The sequence below is a fragment of the Chinchilla lanigera genome, unplaced genomic scaffold (genome assembly GCF_000276665.1).
Source record: "Chinchilla lanigera isolate Chin_1 unplaced genomic scaffold, ChiLan1.0 scaffold00048, whole genome shotgun sequence".
NCBI classification, from domain to species: domain Eukaryota; kingdom Metazoa; phylum Chordata; class Mammalia; order Rodentia; family Chinchillidae; genus Chinchilla; species Chinchilla lanigera.
In genome coordinates this window covers 14,484,622-14,505,339 of record NW_004955449.1, presented here as the reverse complement: position 1 = coordinate 14,505,339, position 20,718 = coordinate 14,484,622, and the positions used below count along the sequence as shown (strand labels likewise).

The following is a 20,718-nucleotide window of genomic DNA, read 5'->3' as shown; positions in this document are numbered from 1 at the left end:
CCTTAGTTATTTCCCTATCTGAGCCCTTGGTTTGAGGGAGAGTGTATTGATGTCAGATTTCAGCTTTTCTGTCATTGCCTGGATCCCTTCTATCTGCACATTTGAAACACCAATATAAAACTTTCCCCTCATCAGTGCTTCTGAAGGTCCTGTAGTAGGATTGACTCTGTTGTACAAAAGTGCTGTTACCCACCAGATAATTTTGACCATAAACTTGGAATTAATAGTACCAAAAGACTTCTTAAATTATTAGTCAAAACCTGTTGTGGATGAGAATTGCCATTGGTTTAGATTTCTTTCTGCTGTAATCCTGCCACTCGTTTACATAAAGACTTTTGTTGTATGTGTACACCCCAGTGTCATGGGGAATTTGTAGAATTCAACTTTTTTTTTTTTACTATAATTTGGATTGATAATCATATGCCAGTTTAAGGTAGGGTGTACAATTAGAGAAAAGCTATCATTTGACTTACAACAGCCTGGAAAGGTTTTGTAGAAGAGGCAGTGTTAAAATTGGACTGAACAAAGCTCATCACAGGTATGTAAAAAATGTTTATTGCACACATTAGGGAGTAGTTTCTTCTTTTCCTCCAAAAGTGAAATTTCTTTTCTGCCAGTAGTTCTCAAAAGTGAGACGTTCTTTAAACAAACTTGCTTATAGTAATTCTGAAGCAGGTAATAATACTAACTTAAAAGTGAGATTTTTAAAAAGAAAGAAATTTTTTCTTATACAGAATATTTTAAATATAGGTTGAACATTATTTTGTAATCATAGGGAGCTCCTATTTAATTTTGTTCCTTCAGGCATGGAGTTCAAATTTCATGCCTCAAATTCTTTTAAAAATTGACGTTGCTTATGACTGTGCATTTTACCATGCTTTCAGTGAAACCTGGAAGTGTTTTTGCCTAAGACAAACCTAACTATAAAGAAAGGAACAATAGAAGTGGAGGTTCAATTTGTAGGCTGGAATTGAGAAAAGACAACTGCGTGGTTGCGCCTTAGTGTTGTAGAGAACGAGTTACAGCTTTTTGGTGCCATGTTTTCCAGCTGTGCAGGTTAAGGAAAACCAGATGTCAGCTGTGCACCTGTCACAACTGCATTCTGATTGTTTTTGCTTTTTTCTTTTTGGTACAGGGAATTGAACTCAGGACCTTGTACTTGCCAGGCAGGCCCTGTGCTGTGGAGCTACATCCCTGGCCTTTTCTGATTGTTTTAATACCTTTCTGGATGAAGCTTACATTAATATGACCAGATCCTTTTGTAAGAAACTTTTTTTTAAAAATGAATTTTATTGGTACATTTTGATGTATATAATGATCACATTCATAGTAGGGAATTTGTACTTGTACATGATATATCTTCTCTTTTTCCCCTTTCCCCTTCTCCTCCTTTTCCTTCAATCTTTCTTCCCTTCCCCATTTACAAAACTTTATTTCTGTTTTCCTTCCATTCTTTATCTTTTTATCCCTGTTCACTTCTCTTCTCCCACTCCCTTGTTCCTCTTCTCATTTGCATATTTTCTTCCTATTTCCCAGTACCTCCATTGTGATCTTTATTTACCCTTTGGGTTTCTCACACAAGAGAAACAATGTGATATTTAAACATGTGTGTCTGATTTACTTCACTTACAATTATGTTCTCAGGGTGCATCCATTTACCTAAAAATGTCTCAGTTTATCCTTTATGGCAGAGTAGTATGTACTCCATTATATATAAAAACCACATTTTCTTTATCCATTCGTCCACTGATGGGCATATGGGCTGTTTCCAAGACTTAGCTGTTATAAACTGTGCTGCTGTAAACATGGGTGTGCATACATCGCTGTGGTATAATGCTTTTAACTCTTTCAGGAAGATAACTAGAAGGGGCAAGTCTGGATCAAATAGAACCTCTAGTTTTAGTCTTTTGAGGAATCTCCATATTGATTTCCGTAGTGATTGTACCAATTTATACTCCTACCAACAGTGGAGAAGGGTTCCTTTCCTCCCACAGTCCCACCAGCATTTGTTATTGGCTGATTTCTTGATGATAACCATTCTTTCTGGAGTGAGGTGGAATGTCATTGTTTTAATTTGCATTTCTCAAATGACCAGTGATGTTGAACATTTTTCCATGTATTTATTTGCTGTTTGTTCCTCTTTGTCTGAGAAATACCTGTTTATTTCAGATGCCCCTTTTTAGATTGGGTCATTAAATTTGGGAGGTCTGGGTTTTTTTTTTTTTTTAAATTCTTTATATATTCTACATAGTAATCTTTTGTCTGAGAAATAACTTCTACTAATTTTTCCCATTCTATGGGTGGTCTCTTTACTCTGTTGGTTTCTTTTGCTGTGCAGATCTTTTTAATATGATGTGATCCCAGTTGTTGATCTTTGTAATATTGCCTGTGGGATTGAAGTTTTGTTCATAAAGTCTTTGCCTCCACCTATGTCTTCAAGAGTTTTACTTATTTTATCCTCCAGCAGATTGTTTCTGTTTTAAGCTTTAGATCTTTGATCCATTTCAATTTTAGTTTACTGCATGACAAGAGATATGGGTCTAGGTTTAATCTTAGGGATGTACAAATCCAGTTTTCCCAGTACCATTTATTAAAGAGGTGTTACAGATTGGATTGTGTGTTTAGATGTCCCCTTAAAGTCTCATGCGATCATAGGTGGGGCTTCTTTAGAGGCAGCTGGATCTCCAGTGTGCGGGCTGCAATTCATGGTGCAGTATAGGCTCAAGGATACTAGGATTAAGGGTGCGCTAAGAAATCTGGATAAGATAAAAGAGGCATGTTATTAAGGCCCCTTGTTATTTTTGCTATTTGGGGATACCATGAACCATTCTCGTCTGTCATGCCCCTCTACCAAGCCGCCCTGCCTTGGAGCCAGCCAGTTATGGACTGAAACCTTTACCAACTGTGAACTAAATAAACTTTTGCTGTTTCACTTTGGGTGTTGAGTTTTTTGTCTCAGCAAGGAGAGAAAAGTAACTAAGACAAGACACTATCTTTCCTACAATGAAGGTATTTGGCCCCTTTGTCAAAGATAAGATAGCTCAGTGTGTTTGGAGTTTTCTGCTTCTCCTGTTCTGTTCCATTGATCCTCCTGACCACATCTTGTGATTCTCAGGCTTTAAGGGAAAACACAAGGGAGAGATTCTGGAATTTCAAGAATTCACCAAGGGTTTATTATTTTTTTTCCAGCCTCCAGAGGGATCTCTGCGAGCATATTGGAGATGTGGGTCTTGCTTTCAGGGTGCTTCTATACAGTGTCCCATGAATTTCTAGCTAGCCAACAGTTAGTTGCCTCCAGCAGACCATTTTACATACTTTAGTGGTCTCTGTTCTGCTTTGTTTTCTATTTACTCTCTTCTATATTATTTATCTTGTAGGCTGCCATGGACCTACTGCCACTACTACTTCCTTTCTGCTGATAAACACCAGATGTTAATAGAAAAGTTTTAAAGGCCATCATGTAGAAGATGTGGTTATTACTTAAAATGAGTTAAAACTAACTAAGTTTACGAACACCTTTTCTGTTGTTTTAGACAGGGTCTCCTTATGTAGTCCAGTCTGGCTCTGAACTCACTATGTAGCCCATAGCTAAGGCTGGTCTTGAATTTGTGGTGATCCTTGTGCCTCCTGAGTGCTGGGGTTGCAGGTGTACCCACTGTGCCCAGCTGAAAAATCTTTCTGAATGACTAACATTGAGAATGTTTTTGATATCTTCCTTATCTCTGAAAAAATATTTCTTAATACTTATGTACACCATAGCTCCCAGCATTTTCTCTTGTAAAAATTACTGCTCTGACTTTTTTACTTTTTTTGACAAAAGGAGGGAGGAGTCTTGGTCAGATGGGTGGTTTGAGGGGAGCTATTCCTTAAATTGGAGCACACAAAGCATGAGGGTTCAGGCATTTGGGATACTGGCTTGAGAATTTTAGGTTAATTAAGGTGTGGGCATGAAGGGGTATTATGAAATGCAGCATTTTCCCCCAGGTATCTCATAGCCTGATGTCACATTGGATTTAACTGAGTTTTCTTGCATTCCTCGTGAATGAGAATATATAGGAATGTTCTGTGCCTATTGTAAACCACTATACATGTTGGTTAATTGCTTGATTTAGGAGGAAATTGCACAGCTATGTTCACTGCAGTGTGGTTAAATCTGTCAACAAATATTGAGAAGAGTGGATGCTGCTCTGGCTCCAGTTTGTATCTATTAAAGGATAAATGTAGCCTTTCTCCCTGCTTTGACTTGTTAGCAAAGTTTTTTTTTTTTTTTTTTTTTTCCAGTACCAGGGATCGAACTCAGGACCTTGCGCTTGCCAGGCAGGCACTTATGCCACTGAGCTAAGTCCCCAGCCCTCCCTGCTTTGACTTGAGATCATGTGGATAAGCAGTATGGCATTTCAGAGGAAGAAAGTTATAATGCTAGTGCTATTCTGTGATTTCAGACAAGTTAAGATATTGCCAATGTGATTGAAAACTGAGATAGATATTTTGTTTGAAATCATTTTGTTTTTTTTAACCTAAGGTGATGTCTGTTATTTTTTTAGGTGCTAGTATGTCATACTGTGCAGAATTCTAACACATGGCATGGAGACATGGTGCCTGCCCCCAAAGACTTGATGTCCTAAAAGCAAAATACTAGAAGTGGTCATAAGCTTTTGATGGTCAATTTAACTTCTGGAGATTTTTAAAGGGAGACATCTATGGCACTTGGGGAGCCTCAGATGTTGAATGGTAGTAGAAAATAAGGGAATTTAGTAACTTCAGACCATTGACTTTCTAGAGGTAATGTTATATGTTCACCTCCTGTTTTCTTTTAAGTGGACATCATAGGAAATTGTCTTCTATTAATTTCAGTTATGGTAAGCTAGAGGTTGGTCTTCGCTCTTGTTGGGACTTGCCATATTGCACCCCAAAATGTGACCCTGTCAATTGAGAACTGTAGAGGCAAGGTCTCTGAGCACTTCCTACCTTTTCCCTGAAGCATGCTCATAAAGGAATTTTCAGCTTACCTTATCTGATAGGAGGACATAAGACTTTCATTTCAGAGGTGTGCTGCCCTAAAGGAGGAAGCCAGGAAGAATCTGAAAAGACCTTGGCATGTTTCCCCCAGTTTATTAACATTAAGTTGGGTTTTTCATCCAACAACACTTTAACGAAATTGTCATTCTTTATCAATTCCAGGCATAAAAATATAGTTTTGTCTAGGTTGGGACTTATTTCTGGAAGTTCCCATATCACGTAAAACTTGGTCATATAAACCTGTTAAGCTTTTCTCGTGTTACAGAAAACTGTGCAGTGAGCAACAAAAAGATAGTACTCCGCCAACTCCGCACATTCTTTTCCTCAAAAGCATATAATTTATTTTTTGCGGTGCTGGGGATTAGACCCAGGGCTTTGAACGGGCTGGGCAGATGCTCTATCCCTGTGCTGCAATACCAGCCTCAGAAGTGTATAATTTAACGTTATAACAGATGGTCTTTACTTTTTGAAACTTGTCTTCTTAGTATTTGAATCCAGCTGTGTATTTGTTTTTCTTTCTGTTACAGAAGCTTAAGACTTTTTCGTTTGTTTCTGAAGTGTTAGGTGTTATGAGGCAGATATAGAAGGGTTCTGTTCGGCCAGTTATACCTGTGCCTTTTGTCTGTAGTATAATATTTAAAGTAAGGACCACATTTCTTATGTTTTAGCCTGTAACACTTGACCCTAAATATTTCCTCAGTGCATGCATTGTTTTTCATTAGCAAGCTGATAGATTCTGGCAGTTCTTTTCGGTGTGTTGGGTCTGAATTACTGTGTCTGGAAAGATAGTTTACATCTTTTCCATTTGGTTCTTGTTCATGACAAGTCAGTATTCACTCTTTCAGAGGAAAAATCACGGTTGAAGTTGCTACTAGAAGGGAAGTGTGTGATGAACCAGAGGATGTGTTGAAGGAGTGCCTCCTGGCTGACTTCACAGGTCTGCTTTATGGTGGCATTGCCATCAAAGAATTCACATTCTCTTTTTTGGTCCTCAGGCTGAGGATAGTATCTCCTATTCTCAGTGTCTTTCATGGGTGTGATTTGGCCATTTAGCAAAGCTCATGAGAGATTTTGTTTAAAGTTAGAGCACTGATGTATTAATTTACTCCCAGTATTGACTGGAGCAGCACTCTCTCTCTCTGTACTGCTGGCATTCTAAAAAAGCCAAACTACAGAATCGGAATGAGGGGAAGTAGTTATATTATGCTAATATTAATAGCACCCAGCCCTGATAGCCCATTTCCAGAACTGCTATGTGTATGTGTATTTGGAAGTTCATAGATACTGTCAGGTGTGTCAGGTAATCTCTGTAATATAAATGTTGGATTTTGTAGCCTATTATTATAGCTGTTCCTTCTGACAGCCCCCTCTTCAGATGGGGATAGTCTTTAGGTCTGTTGATAAATATCAAGTCTGGTTAAGGGTTTTAGATCACAGCATGATTGGGACTTCCAGGTGATTTTGCATAGCTCCACTTGGATCTGTGTTTCAGAATTTAATTTGCTGGGAAGTCTTATTTTTTCTCTTTCCAGTTTTTGTGTATACTTCTACTTGTTGTAGTGGTCATAGGGCTCTTACTTTTGCACTCAACTATTGTCAGTTTCTCCAGATCATTGTTTGAATAGATTTTAGAATAAGATTTAAATTCTTCCCCCTGAATTGCTATTTATGGAGGGAAGCAGGAACTGGAAGAAGAAATTACAGCTAGTATTAATAGCCTTCTTTGCTTACCTCAGGACTACTGATGTGGAAGATGTGACCACCTGAAAACAGCTAAGCTCCACCAAATAGGCAAGCAAGTTGTCTGGAATGCGATGCCAGCATCAGTGTCACCGAGACCTCCCCATGTCATGTGTGTTGAGTGGCTCTGTAGGTCTACTGCATGGTGATGACTGGGTGATTAGTCAGGGCAGCAGCTTTTTGGATGGAGCCTGAGCTGATTCGAGATCCAAGCAAATACAGGGTTCTTCGAGAGTAACTTTGGCATGTGCAGCAGGGCTTTCAATAGCATGGATTCATCAGTATTATTTTTTTATTCTTTGTTTTTTTGAGACAGGGTCTGATGATGTATCACAGGCTAGTCCTGAACTTGCTGTATAGCTCAGGCTGGCCTCAAACTTGCCATCTTCCTGCCTCAGCCTCCTGAATATACTGGGATTACTGGCATGTGCCATTATACCCAGCTTTTGTCAGTATTTTTTAAACGTATGTAGTGTTTGTTAAATTACAAACCCAGGATATAGTTGATTGATTTGAAGAAAATGTCGATGCCTATTAGGCATCTATTTATTTAGTTTTACATACCGTTTTTTCATGCCATAGCATTTTGTGCTGCTTGTTTTAGGCATGGCTATTAGGAGCAATTTGTATGCCTGCAGGTCCTTGTGTGGAAGTATACTGTGCCCTCTTCTAGTTGGAGTGTTGGTCCTGTAGGTAAACCTAAGTCTTTTCACTAGGGCCCATTCAAGTAGCATTTTAAAAACAATTAGGCTCTCAGCCTGTTCCTTTTGTGTATAACAAGCTGTTTGTAAGATGATTTAACCCTAATAACCACTGTGGCTTTCTCAAATTCTAAGAATTTTTTGCCCCTAGCATCTCTCAGTTTTGTCTGTTTGCCCAAAGCTTTCATTGAGCAGTGAGGAGAGGCTGCCAGCCTCAGAGGAGTAAGGCAAGGCTGAGCTGGGACTCTGCAGATGAAGGTTCTGGCCTTGCTGTTAATTAGCTGAGTGACCCCTGGGCAAGTCAGCCTCCCAGGGTCTTTGTTTCTTCATCAGTAAAACAAAGGGCTTGGAAGAATAAATAAAGGCCTGGGCACTGTGATAAGAAAGATCATCCTGCATACTTAGATGCAGGAATTTTGTGAAAGGTAGCAGGCTAGGGCTCAGTACCTTTCTTAGTGGGTCCCCAGAAAACCTGTGTTTTGCTCTAGGGGTTGAAAAGTACGGTGTGGAGTGTTATGCTGAGGTACTTGAAGCAATCATGTTCGCAAGGCAGGTTTAGGAGCTGTCTTCTCCGTAGGAGTTTCCCCCTTCACCTCCCTGTACTCCTTTCTCCTCCCCTCCCCCATCCCTTTCTTGTCTGTTCAGGAGCAGTGTCTTGTCTTCTACTTTCCTTTCTTAGTGCAGCAGCAAAAACATGAATGGATAACACAACCCCCTAGGATTTGTTAGTGCTTGGGGTTTTCCAGCCACCATCTGAATTAGTGTGTGTAGTAGGGGGAGCTACAGGACACTAGCTTCACGATGAAATAATAGTCCCATTGTCTGTCTCTTACTGTAGAGATGTTTCATCTTAGGCTTCAGCCACTATGGTGTTTTTATAAGTTCAGTGCAACCTTACTTAAAAATACAGCTCATTCTTTTTCTTTAAAAAGAGTCAGCCATAATGTTGCATGTCTATTCTACTTACCTCTCTTCTCCACCTCAAAGTCATCACTATATATACTGAAAACACATGGGACTGTGTTCTGTTTAACCAAGTCACCTGACTTGAGGATTAAAATATATTCCCATTGTATCTATTTTGCAAATACTTGTAAGGTGTGTTCCTTTCTGAGAACCTTCTGAAATGTATTTCTGGAAGGTATATAATGAGTAGTGCCTGTAAAACATTGCCTTCAACCTTGCAGCTTCTTTCTTAACCATTATCATTTTGATTTGATGTTTTAATATTTTCTTCCTTTTGATAAACTAGGGTTGGAGAACTCTATTCCTATGCCAAATACTTTATAGCAGTGTGTCCAGGGTTAGCCTCATAACCGTAATTAGATGTGGAATGTTGTGCATGTACTGTGGTGTTTTTTTGTAAGTTTTATAATAAGACAGTGAACTTCAGAACACTTCATTAAAAGTTGTAAAACACTGTGTCTTTAGCATTTAATTTCCCACCATAGTTTATTAATAGGATATTAATGTAAAATCAAGATCCCTTTACATTGTCCAGAATTTGTTTGAATGCAGGTTACCTCTTATGTCAAAATGCAAGTTATATTACAAGTTTTTCAATCTTTAATTCTTTTCTTCCTCGTCCTTTTTTTTTTTTTTGTTTGTTTGTTTTGCTAGAGACGAAAGAGTGTCAAAAATGTTAAAGGCTGTGCTAAAGAAGAGCCGAGAGGGAGGAAAGGGAAGCAAGAAGGAAACAGGTATGTGTACCAGAGTGAGCTGAACAAGCATGATGAGCATTGGGTAGCAGGGTTCTACCCACTGCAGGCAGGTAGCTAGTTGCTTTGGGAACAGGTCAGAGAGCATTTGAACAGGAACATTTTCAAGGCTGTGAGAAATTCTATATGTTTCCAAGCTTTTTTATGAGAAGTGACTTTGAAAATTGAGTTTGAGTTATGAGCCAGATCCTTCCCCAGCATAGTTTGAAAGTTCATAATTTTAACGGGTCATCCAGATCTGGAGGCGTTCAAAGTTACAAACCTTGAGGGGTAACAGGTGTGTTCAGGAATCTGATTTCTAGAAAGCCCTTTCCTTGTCCTACATGGAATTGCATTTTATGTGTTTGACCAACTGCTGGCTGACTAGTCCTCATCTTTTTTAGTATCAAATTTTACCCCAACAGGTGGAGCCCCACTGAATGTCAGACCGCTAGTTTTCATTATGAGGAGAGCTGCTCAGTTTGGCTTGGGTTTCATCCCTGGCTGCAGCATTCTTGTGCTGTGTAGTTATAAGGACCCTTATTGGCATTATATTCCCTGTGATAACCTCCTCTGAGTTACTCTGGTGACCACTTATTGTTATACTCTGTTAGTGCAGCTAGAAAAAGTATGTGTTTTCTTCTTGTATTACACAGTAAGAATCTACTAGCAGGAACTGACTACCTTAAAATGTTGAATTGCAGTCTTTAAACCCATGTTAATTCAGTCTTGATGGAGAATGGCCTTTTTCCAGTTACTGTGTGTCAAATAACATTTCATTTCAAATATAAATAACTATAGTTATACTGAAACATCACCAAATTACAGTTAACTCTTCAATTCAAAAGGACCTGTAATGTGTTGTAAGAATATTGTTAATATCTGTTATTTGTATACTTTTATGAGACTAAATGGACTTTTAAATGTTTTGGTCTTATGGAACCTAGACAGAATTCATGTATTATTAATTATCCCTTAAGCCTACTCTGCAAAATGGCAAATACACCTTAAAAGTAGAGCCTTTATTGTAAGGTTCCTGTTAAAATTCCATTATAAAAGTTCATTAATGCTTGGGTAAGCACATACAAAGCATAGAAGAAACCAGATTTTAATGATACAAACAGGGGACTACAGTTAGCTCATAACCTTAGAAAATCAACCCTTAGTTTTGAATAATTAATTATAATGTTACTATGGAGAAATTTCAGTTCACATCATTTCTGTCTGGGGGTACATTCATTCTCTACTGGATCAAGGCCAAAATGTCTGTCTCATTAGTTTTCTAAAAGCTGTTAATTTTTGTTTTAAGTTTTGGCTCATGTGACACCAGTTCTAGAACTTTTTTCTTTCTTTAGAAACCTTTGTAATTTCCAGCATAGAGTTAGATGCTAGGCTGGCTGTTGGGCTGGAGTTGCCAAACATAGTATTTTCCTTAGGACCAGCGGATCCATATCAAAAACTTCCTACACGGTAACAGTCTTTGAAAACAGACCTACCATCCTCTTTGACCATCACCAGGCCCATGGGAAATAACAGTATTAATGACTTTAAGCATCTGTCTTTTTCAGACGGGCCAGACAGTGAACACAGTTTGCTTTTGAAACTTTTCCAGTTTCAGAGCATATGACTTGGGGTTTATGTCTCCCTTTGGTCTTTCAGAGTAACTACTGTTTTTTCTGAATCCTGTCTTCATAATAACTCCCACACTGTAGCTTTTTACTAACGTAAACCAACTTGAAAAAGCAATGGGAGCATTTCTCACAGAGCATCTATATGGTATGCGCCTGTTTGCTCTTAACTAGAATCTGGTTTTGTTAGCCTGAGAACAAAGCGGATGGAATTTCAAATCCTGATGAAGTTATGTCACAGGGTGATTGGGGAAAATACTTGGAATTTGATCACTCATGTGTTGAGTTCTGTGCCAGTTGCCATTATAGAAGTAATTCATAGCTAAGTTTCTCTATAAATTAAAGCTGGCTAATATACTGAGACTGCTCTGAAACTTAGGTAGTAATTTCGACTTCAATGTGGAAAATTTTTGCTTTACTGTTTCCAATTAAAACCAATCTTTGCTGGAAAGACAAAAGAAAATTCTTAAGTGCTTGAGGTTATAATCATAGAAATTTAGGAACAATTTATGTCTAAAAAGTTGAGCTCAGCTTTTCATATCCGTTATAGATTTTCACTGACAGTATTTTACTAAGTGTACTTTTATGTTGAATTTACTTTGAGAATTTAGAAAAAACACAATCCCTGAGTTATATTTATTATTCTTCAAAAGAAACCAAATATTTTTCAAAAGTATTGATGAGTTGTTATTCTCTCAGCTCCTGTCCTAAAAGAGTATGTCCCATGTAACTGCTTTAGTTACTGACAAACTGCTACTGACAAAGTTTTAGCAGGTGTTGAAATTAAAGTTACATGTGTATTAGGATATTTGAAATACAGGTAGTGAGATTCAAACTATTGAAAGCCAGTAAGTGAACTCTACACATAGCAAAATTCTTTTTTATAATTACACTTTTTACCTAGGCAATGCTTATAGCTGGGAACAAAATGTCTTCTGTGGGCTGGAGAATTCAGCATTGAAAACTTTAAAAAATCTCCTTTTGGAAGACTGTTCACCTTGTCCCCACTGTTCTGTAGTGTAAATGAGCCCTTTATTTCTCTTGACCTTGAGTTAGGCCAAAGGGAACAAAGATCACTGTTAAGCCGTGATGAGGGGAGGACCAGCAAGGGCATCTTGTTTTCCTTTTTTTTATTTCCCTGATTTTTATGCTAGTACCTTGATCTAAAACAAGCATCTGAGGCACTATCTTTATTTGGAAGCTATGCACAGAGGTCTACAACCTTGTGCCACGTGCTTCTTTATTTTAACTGACCTTTTCTTTGATGTTAGTGTTTTTAAATTGTTACTTAAATTAAAAATTAAATAATTGCTGCATTCTGAAATTGGGTGTATCTGATAATCTTGACCTAAAGAGTGGATATAGGAGCCACATAAGAAGCTAGTATCTTTTTCGTACAGTATACTGTTCTCAACAAAAACTTTAAGCAGGGTATGGTGACGCACGCCTATAATCCCAGCACTTGGGAGGCTGAGGCAGTAGGACCATTGCAAGGTCGAGGCCACCCTGGCTACAAAGTGAGCTCAAGGCTAGGCTGAACTGCATAGCGAGACCCTGTCTCAAAAAAGACAAAAAAAAAAAAAACCCCACAAAAAAACCCCAAAATTTTAAATATCACCTCAAGAAGAAATATATATAAGCTTTGTATTGAAGCAAATGACAAAACTTTATTAAAGGGCTTAAAGGGATGACCTGAATAAATTAGAAATATTATATTTCTGAATTGATAGCACATAGATTATTTTATTTCTTTATAGGTGCTTCAAATAATTTAGTTAACTGAAACAGATTTCCATTTGTTTAACTGAAGTGACTTCCATTTATTTTGATACATCTTTTCACCATGGTGATTTATAGGTTCTTCAAGCCAATATGAATATTTCATAAATATTTGGCCATTTGAGTATACACCTACACAATACCTCAGCAATACCTTTCAGCAAGAAAAATACTGAAGAGTAAAGACCTGACACAATTAATTAGGTAGGATGAAAATCTGCTCCAAATATTTGTTTCTGAGGTAAAGGCATCACACACCTGTTCAATTAAGAAAACCATCCTTACAACACAGGATGATGTTTTATTTTTAAGTAGGGCCTAAACACTCAGCTGCCAGTTAGGTGCTGAATGGCAGAGCTTCATCCCCAGCCTATCTCATGAACTCATAGGGAATAGGTTCCAGCACTCAGGCTCCTTCCCATTGGTGCTCACAAAGTGGGCTTCTCTGGGCGGGGCAGGCCGGCACTTCAGCTGAACCCAGGTACCCTTGTCTTTGGCTTCCTTCTTTATGTGCTCATTCTTTTTGACACGTTTCAGGAAGCTGTCTCAACTCTTTGAGTGTTTAATATGCTCAATACGCACATTAATCCTCTTGGCAGGTATCTTGCTCTTGCTTGTTTACAGCCATGCCAACAGCATGCTTGGTAAGGTTGTAGACTCTTCAGTTTTGCCATGGTAACATTTGTGTAGCATTTCTTTTTGCATAGTACCCATTCCCTTGATGTCTACAAGATCACTCTTTTTGTAGATCGCATGTGCGTGGCCCAAGGAACAACTCCATGTTTTCTAAAAGGCCTAGACAACATATACCAGGTTCCCCCCCACTTTCCTTTTGTGTTTGTCATTTTGGCAAATTGCTAGAAGATGCTGTTCTAGCCGAAAGGCCGTTATTTTAAACTGACCAGTTCTTGCAAAATTATCCGTACATTTCATTTAACCCTTAGTACAATCCTAATGTTTTATTTTTGATGGCTTTTTAAAGAGTAGTTTTAGGTTTCCAGCAAAATTGATTAGATGATATGGAGATTTCCCTCCACACATCCATAGCTTCTAGCATTATCAACAACCCCCCCACAACAGTGTGGCATTTATTACAACTGATGCACCTACATTGACATACCGTAATATTTTATTAGGGTTTTCTCTTAGCTTTGTATTTTATATGGGTTTGAACAAATATCTGGGGACCCTGTATGCTCACTGTATACTGACTGTGTACAGTGTGGGAAATCTGAAAATGTGGGGCGGGTGTACGGAAGTGGCAAAGCCTTGCTCACACGGCTGGATTCTAGCCGGAAGAGAGACGGGGAGCATGTGCAGTGTGTGCGTGTGGGCTTCTCAGCATCTACAGGGTAAGGTGGCCTTGCCTCCCGTCAGCACCGGCATCACAGAACCTCCTCCTCAGTCACAGACCTCAGACAGGTTCCCTCCCCTTCAAAAATGAACAAAGCACAGGTACCTAGTGTAGGTCATGGTAACAGCTAACACTTCCTTTTAAAAAAATTAATAGCTGCTACCACATAGTAAGTAAATGACTTACCTTAGTTTTAAATTTTGTCCTCTTGCCTTCGAGAAACATAATTTTATCTAAGGTCTAGGATGTAATCAGAGCTCACAGTAGATAGTGTTTCTGTTTTTTTCTTTAAATCTTGGAGATTTTGAACTCCCTTCAGAAGTTTTGGACAGGTAAGACCTCTTGCCATCTACAGAAGGGACTGGTTCCTCTCCCTATCTGTGGCTCCTCACCAGGCCTCTTGCCAATTTTGAATCCTATCTAACTGGTCAGGAATGACGTGGAAGTGGGTCCAATATGAGAAAAGCAAAAGTTGAAGTTTTAATTATGGGACAGTCTCAAACTATGGACTGATTAAGAGAGGTTCTTTAATGTGCCAAAATAATAACTATTTATTAGCCTTTTCCTTTCCACTCAGTTGTTCGTGTTCATTTTAAGCAGAGGGGCTTAGTTTCAAGCAACTTATTAAAAACATTTGGCCTTAACCTTTCTAGCGTTAAAACCCAGGTGGTTGGCTAAATGCCCTTGTAGTGGTGTTAATTAAGGCACTGGATAGTCTCTCAGCTTGAGTGTGCGCTGAATTAATCTGTTAGCTTTGCATCTAATTCTTCGCTTTGAATTTGAAGTAAAAGGAAGCTGTTTGTCTCTAAAGTTTAAAAGCCATTGATGTGATTGTTAAACTTGGCATTTTAAGCCATTCCAGGGTACAGTCTGGCTTTCAGTGGTACCTTCTAAAAATGCCTCAATACAAATGATGCTTTGTTTAATTCAGAAAACATGAAGCTGCTTTTGATTATTCCTTGCCGCATTGCCCATTTTCTGTGGTTGTGGACTGTTATTTAGGAATTTAGTGCAGTGACTGTCTTGCTGAGCCGTGGATATTTGGTATCTTCTTGTTAACAGACTCCAAAAATGTTTCCTAAGCTACAAAATAAGCAGGAATAATTCATTCTAGAGGTAGTGTATTTTTATAAAACCAGGGCATTTAAACAAATTTTGTAAAATATTAGGACATGACTTAAACATAGAATGGAACCATGCTGGTGGGAGCAGGAATGCTATTTTTGTGCCCTGTGGTTTAATTGGTTCATTCTTCAGTTTTTTTCTTGTTTGTCCCTCATTTATGTTGCAAAGTCTAGAAACATAGACTTTGGAATTAGAAGATAGAGTCAAAACTCTCAGCTTGATCACTTCCCCAGTAACGTGGACAAATTTCTGTCTATCTTTCCCTCTCTATTAGGGACTGAACCAAGGGCCTTAACACTGAGCTACATTGTAGCCCCTTTTATTGATTGATTGATTGATTGATGCCAGGAATCGAACTTAGAACCTTGCACTTGCCAGGCAGGTGCTGTGCTGCTGAGCTATATCATTGGCCCACCTTTTATTTTTCTAAAACAGGGTCTTGCTAAGTTGCTCAGGCTGGCCTGAAATCTGCACTCTCTCTGCTTTAGCCTCTCAGAGTGCTGGGAAGACAAATGTGCACTACCACTATCACACCTGGCTTTTCCCCCACCCCCATGGTCCTGGGGATCCAACCTCATCAGCTGGCATATGCTAGGCAAGCACTGTACCAGCATGAAACTACCTTACAGGGTTGTTGTCAGGGTTAAATAAGAGACCCTTTCTGCAGAAGTGTGTAAGTTGGCATTTGGCTTCTGCTAGATAGTCAGTGCGATCTTCCTGCCTCAGCCTCCCAAGCAACTGGGATTATAGATTATAGATGCACTGTGTCCAGCTGCATCTTCCCTTGGAGAAAACTGTGTGATATGTTAAAGAAGAAATAAAACTCCTTAACAACTTCTTGTTTCTTGTTGAATAAAAGAAGAGACTTCAAGAAAAAAAGGTTAAGAGCAATATTCTAGAAGCTTCTGTGACTTCCTTCCATGACTTCCTATTCCTAAGTATTGAATCTTCCATCTCCTTGGGGTACTAAAGAGGCTCTTCCCACCTTTATCTTTTCCTTCAGAACAAAGCCAAGTTCTGTGTCATTTGCTGTATGGTGATTTATACTTACAGAAAAATTCCTTTTTGCCTCTTGCATTTTATCTTTTTATTTGTGACGTTAAACTGAGAGGCTTCTTTCCTTGCTCAAAGGGTTTCCGTAATCACCAGCAATTTGAGAATGGATTTTTTTGTCTCTCTTTTGTCTGTCTGTCTGTGTGTCTGTCTCTCTCTCTCTCTGTGTCTGTCTCTCTGTCTCTGTCACTGCGGATTGAATTTGGGCATACCAGGCAAGCTTTCTACAACTGAGCTGTATCCCTATCTTCAAAAATAGATTTCTAAAAACAGTTTATAAAATTTCATCTCAATTCTGCCTTCGTTAATGAAGGTCTTTATATGTGGAAGGGCCCTGCCCTCTGTCTTCTTTGTAGCTTTCCTGTATATTGTAAAGAGATATAAAGGATAAAAGGCTTAGAGAAGGAAGGGAGCAAATACTGCGTGTTTGTCAGCATCAAGCCCTTGAGCATGCTGGGCCACACTGATTTCCTGGTAAACTTCCTGTTTGCTGTGAGGGGCAACGGGAGAAAGCTCTGGAGCCCGAGGAAGGGGAAGTCAGTCAGTCACCCTGGACCTTCTGCTTTTGATGGTCAGTAAGATCTCCAGCAGGACAGAACTATTGGACTTGAAGAATGTGGTAAAACTCTCAACATTTTTTACTTAGGCTCCCTTTTGGGTATGTATGTGTAAATGCAAGAGGAAAATTACACATGTGAAATTCAGAGTCCTTTTTTTATTAAACCTAACTTTATTTCACAAATAAGTTTTTCCACTAAAGGTTTTTTTTTTTAAGGTCTTCATTTAGATTTAATTTTCAGAGAGCTTCTATGACCTTAAAAGGTTTTGCTGAAGGCTTTCAGGTAAAATCAAGGGCTCTCATTCCTTCCCTCTTGGCTCATAACTGACTTATTGACCGACTCCCAGAAGGGTCACAGTGGTCTAGTCACTGCACCGGATGTGACAGCCCAGGTGTGCACAGACGGTGACTGCACATTACCACTATTACCTGGTGAGAGTGATTTTAGGATGCCACCTAAAACTACTGTGTTAAATTGTCCTGATCACATCGTACGTAGTTCACTGATTAACAACACACCATTATTTATGTACTACTAAAGAAAAAAAAAACGGTTAAACTGCCACTATGCTTGGCACTTAGAATGTTTACTATACTTAAAATTTTTTTAAGACTACTATTTGGTAGTTAAAATGATAATAAATATTAGTCTTTGAATCAACACCTGGGATAATATATACTCTTTGTACAAAATTTGGAAAATACTAATAAGAATAAAGAAAAAAAAAACCCAAGCTATTTTGTCCTTTGCTTTGTCCTTTTGGTATATCGTGTCATTACTGTATCAGTATAACATGATTTTATTTGTGACCATCTTCTTTCTATATTTTTCTCATTCATTTGAAAACCTTCTGGAAAATGTATATGAATTATTCATTATTATCTTTATATGAATTATTCATTCCTTTAGCACAGTGATTCTAGGCTTACTCTCAGTACTGAAAGGAAATGAACTTTTTACAAGCTCAGCGTGCCCTTTTGCCAGTTGTTTTCCAGAAATCTTGTATGGGTTGCCACTTGTGTGAGCAATGTGAGTTTGCTGTTTGCACAATTCTTACCACTATGGGGGGATATTATGAATTTTAACCATCTTTGCCAATTTTATAGGTCAAAACATGTATTACAGTGTTTTAAGTTAGTATTTTTTGAGATTGGTAGGCTTCTCATGTATTTAGTGCTCTTAATGTGTTGTGTTCAATGATTAGATGCTGGGGCTGGGGATTTAGCTCCGTGGCACAGCGCCTGCCTGGCAAGCGCAAAGTTGTGAGTTCCATTCCTGGTACCGGGGGGGAAAAAAAATGATTAGATGTCTTTTGTTTCTTGTTGTTATATTTTCTGTTGGCATTGAGAGAGGCTTGTCTGTCTGGTTCTTTCGCTTTTTCTAGTGTGGTCCCTGGTTGGTAGTTGTGGATTTATTTTATTTAAGGGGCAAAGTTTTGCTATGTTGCCCAAGCTGGCCCTGAACTCCTGGGCTCAAGTCTTCCTGGCTCAGTTTTATAAGCTGGGACTCCAGGCATACACCACCATGGCCCCCATTGGAGTTTCTTAGAAAGTCATTCAGGGAGTTATCACTGAAGTCACTCATTGTGAAACTACCTGTATTTAGTGGGTAGAAGTGTTTCAATTCATTGTTAAAATTTCATATTCACGCTGAAGCTAAAGGTCTTTTGGTGTGGTTGGCTGATATTCAAGAAATTTTTAGAGAAACCAAAATAAAAAGCATCTGAAATGAGTCATCAGATAGCCACAATACTTGGTCACATTCTGCCTGTGTGCGCAGCCAAGAAAGTGCCTCCTCCTCTCTAGATGTGCCGGAACCTTGACACCTGGCAAGTTCTAAACAGCAAGCAGGGTTAGTTCCAGCAATATCTCACTAATACACTGCTACCTTTGTGAGTGCAGACTTCTGTCCCTGGCTGCAAATCCTTGGATTATGTTGTCCAGGGGTGCTTTTTTCAAAAAATGATTAAGTAATGTAATTTAAAAGTTTTAGATCAGGAGTGACCCTAAAGTTTGAGTTCAGTTTTTTTAGTTTTTTGAGGAAAAGAGGCATAGAACATCAATCAAAACTCAAATAGCTAGTTAAAGCAATGATGAGATGAAAGTATAGTTTTGGACTCCAAATTAGTTGTTTCTGTTGTTTTTGCCTGGCCTCTTTCATTTTTACCTCTTGCATTAAGTAACTATAAAGGAAATCACATCTTGATTAGATCTCTCTGACACAGAAGAGAGTAATTTTTTTTTATATTTGTAATTTCCTTTTCAGTCCCTCAAAGCAATTAATGTTAACTTTTTTTTAGTGTGATCTTTCTAGGTATTTTATGTGCATATGCTCACATATTTATACAAATATAGGTCTTTAAGCCCCACATGGACTTTAAAATTTGTTTGATTATGTAGACTACTGTACAATATTGATTAAATATATTTTTAGATTTTTTCAAATTAGCATGTAGCCATAAATAAGCTTTTAAAAAGTTGCTTAGTCTAATATTGAGTAAATATATCATAGCTTATTTCATTAAGCCTTTGTTGATGGACATGTAAATTATATCTTTTTCTCTTTTTTAATGGGGGTCATCAATACAAATCATTTCTAGAGTGAATCTCTTTATACGTAGCTACCTATGTTTACATAAAAATATATGTAAGGAAAATTGGTAACACAGTTGTTTATTTATAATTTTTCTAGACTTTGTCAAATTGCCCTTGGGAAAAATGGCATTAAAATTATAATTCTAGTAACAGTATATGTATGAAAATACTTGTTTCTTCAAATCCTTATAGATTGTAATCAAACTGTTTCATCTTTGCTGGTATCATAGACAAAATTATATCTCACTGTTTTAATTATATACTTTTTAGTGTGATTAACATATGTGTGCATTTACTGACCATTTCAAGCTGTACTGAACTGGGCGTGGTGGTGCATGCCTGTAATCCCAGCATTTGGGAGGCTGAGACAAGAGGATTGTTTGGGGGTTTGAGACCAGCCTGGGCTACAAAGTGAGCTCAAGGCCAGTCTGAACTCCATAGCAAGACCTTGTCTCAAAAAAGACACACACACACACACACACACACACACACACACACACGCACACACAGCTGTACTGCGAGGGCTTATATCATGGCTTATACTTACTAGCTCTGTGAACTTAAACAAATTATTAAATCTCTCTGTTTCAAGCTCACTTAAGAGGATTAAATGAATTAATATTTATAAAGTTCTTAAGTTATATGAGTATTTGTCTAATAAATACAAATTTAAAAAATAGCTAGGGATATAGCTTAGTGGTAGAGTGCTTGCCTAGCATGCATGAAACCTTGGGTTCAATCTCCAGCACCAAACAAATAAATAAAAAATTAAGTTTCTTAGCTGAGCATGGTGGCACACTCCTATAATCCCAGTACGCAGTACATAGCAAGACCCTCTCTCAAAAAATTAAGTTTCTTTCTTTGTTCTGCTTACCTATTTCTCTACTTGGTTCAGTGACTGTTTTAGTATTTTGATAAGTAATTAGTCATTGATAGTTTACTAGCTGAAGTTCTAAGAAAGGCAAGCATGTCTCTTGTTTAATTTTTAATTATAAAGCCTAAAAGATTCATCTAAGTCAACTATTTTTTTTGATAGGGTTAAGTGAAAGACTTTGTATTAATTCTTTAAGTGTTGAAAACTGAGAGGTTACAAATCACTTTTTTCAGGGAGGTCAGCTCGCTTTCCCTGCTTTGTGAGTTTGCTGCTAATCTGATTAAATCTCTTAAGAGCTACGTCTTAGCTCCAAGATCATGAAGATTAGAGATTCTGCAGAGTTTGTTAGCCTCCATCCATTAAATTGTTACCATGGTCACTGGGCTCACCAAACAGCAGCTCAAATCCCTCATGATGTATGGAAGTAACTTCTTAAAGATGAATAGGAACTCTTCTGATTTAGCTTCAAAAACTTAGGTAGGAGCGTCAGGTTTTTTTTTTTTCTTTTTTTAATTTTTATGTTTTTGGTCTCTTTGAGACAGGGTTTCACTATGCCGTTCAGGCTGGTCTTGAACTCACTTTGAAGCCCAGGCT

General features: G+C 38.2%; 1 protein-coding gene across 10 annotated transcripts in view; it reads left to right on the top strand.

Moving 5' to 3' along the window:
* The window catches only part of Tanc1 (tetratricopeptide repeat, ankyrin repeat and coiled-coil containing 1), a 232,318-nt gene that overhangs the window by 80,671 nt on the left and 130,929 nt on the right, over positions 1-20,718 (top strand). For 3 of the 10 annotated variants that reach the window (XM_005393380.2, XM_013518764.1, XM_013518763.1), the window contains one exon: positions 9,081-9,160. The exons of 6 other annotated variants lie outside the window; for them this stretch is intronic. In XM_005393380.2, the coding sequence (XP_005393437.1) occupies positions 9,100-9,160 (61 nt within the window). In that variant the 5' untranslated portion in view covers positions 9,081-9,099. Of the gene's footprint in view, positions 1-1,242; positions 1,262-9,080; positions 9,161-20,718 lie in introns of those variants that run through there. One more of the 10 variants, XM_013518765.1, reaches the window with a different exon arrangement.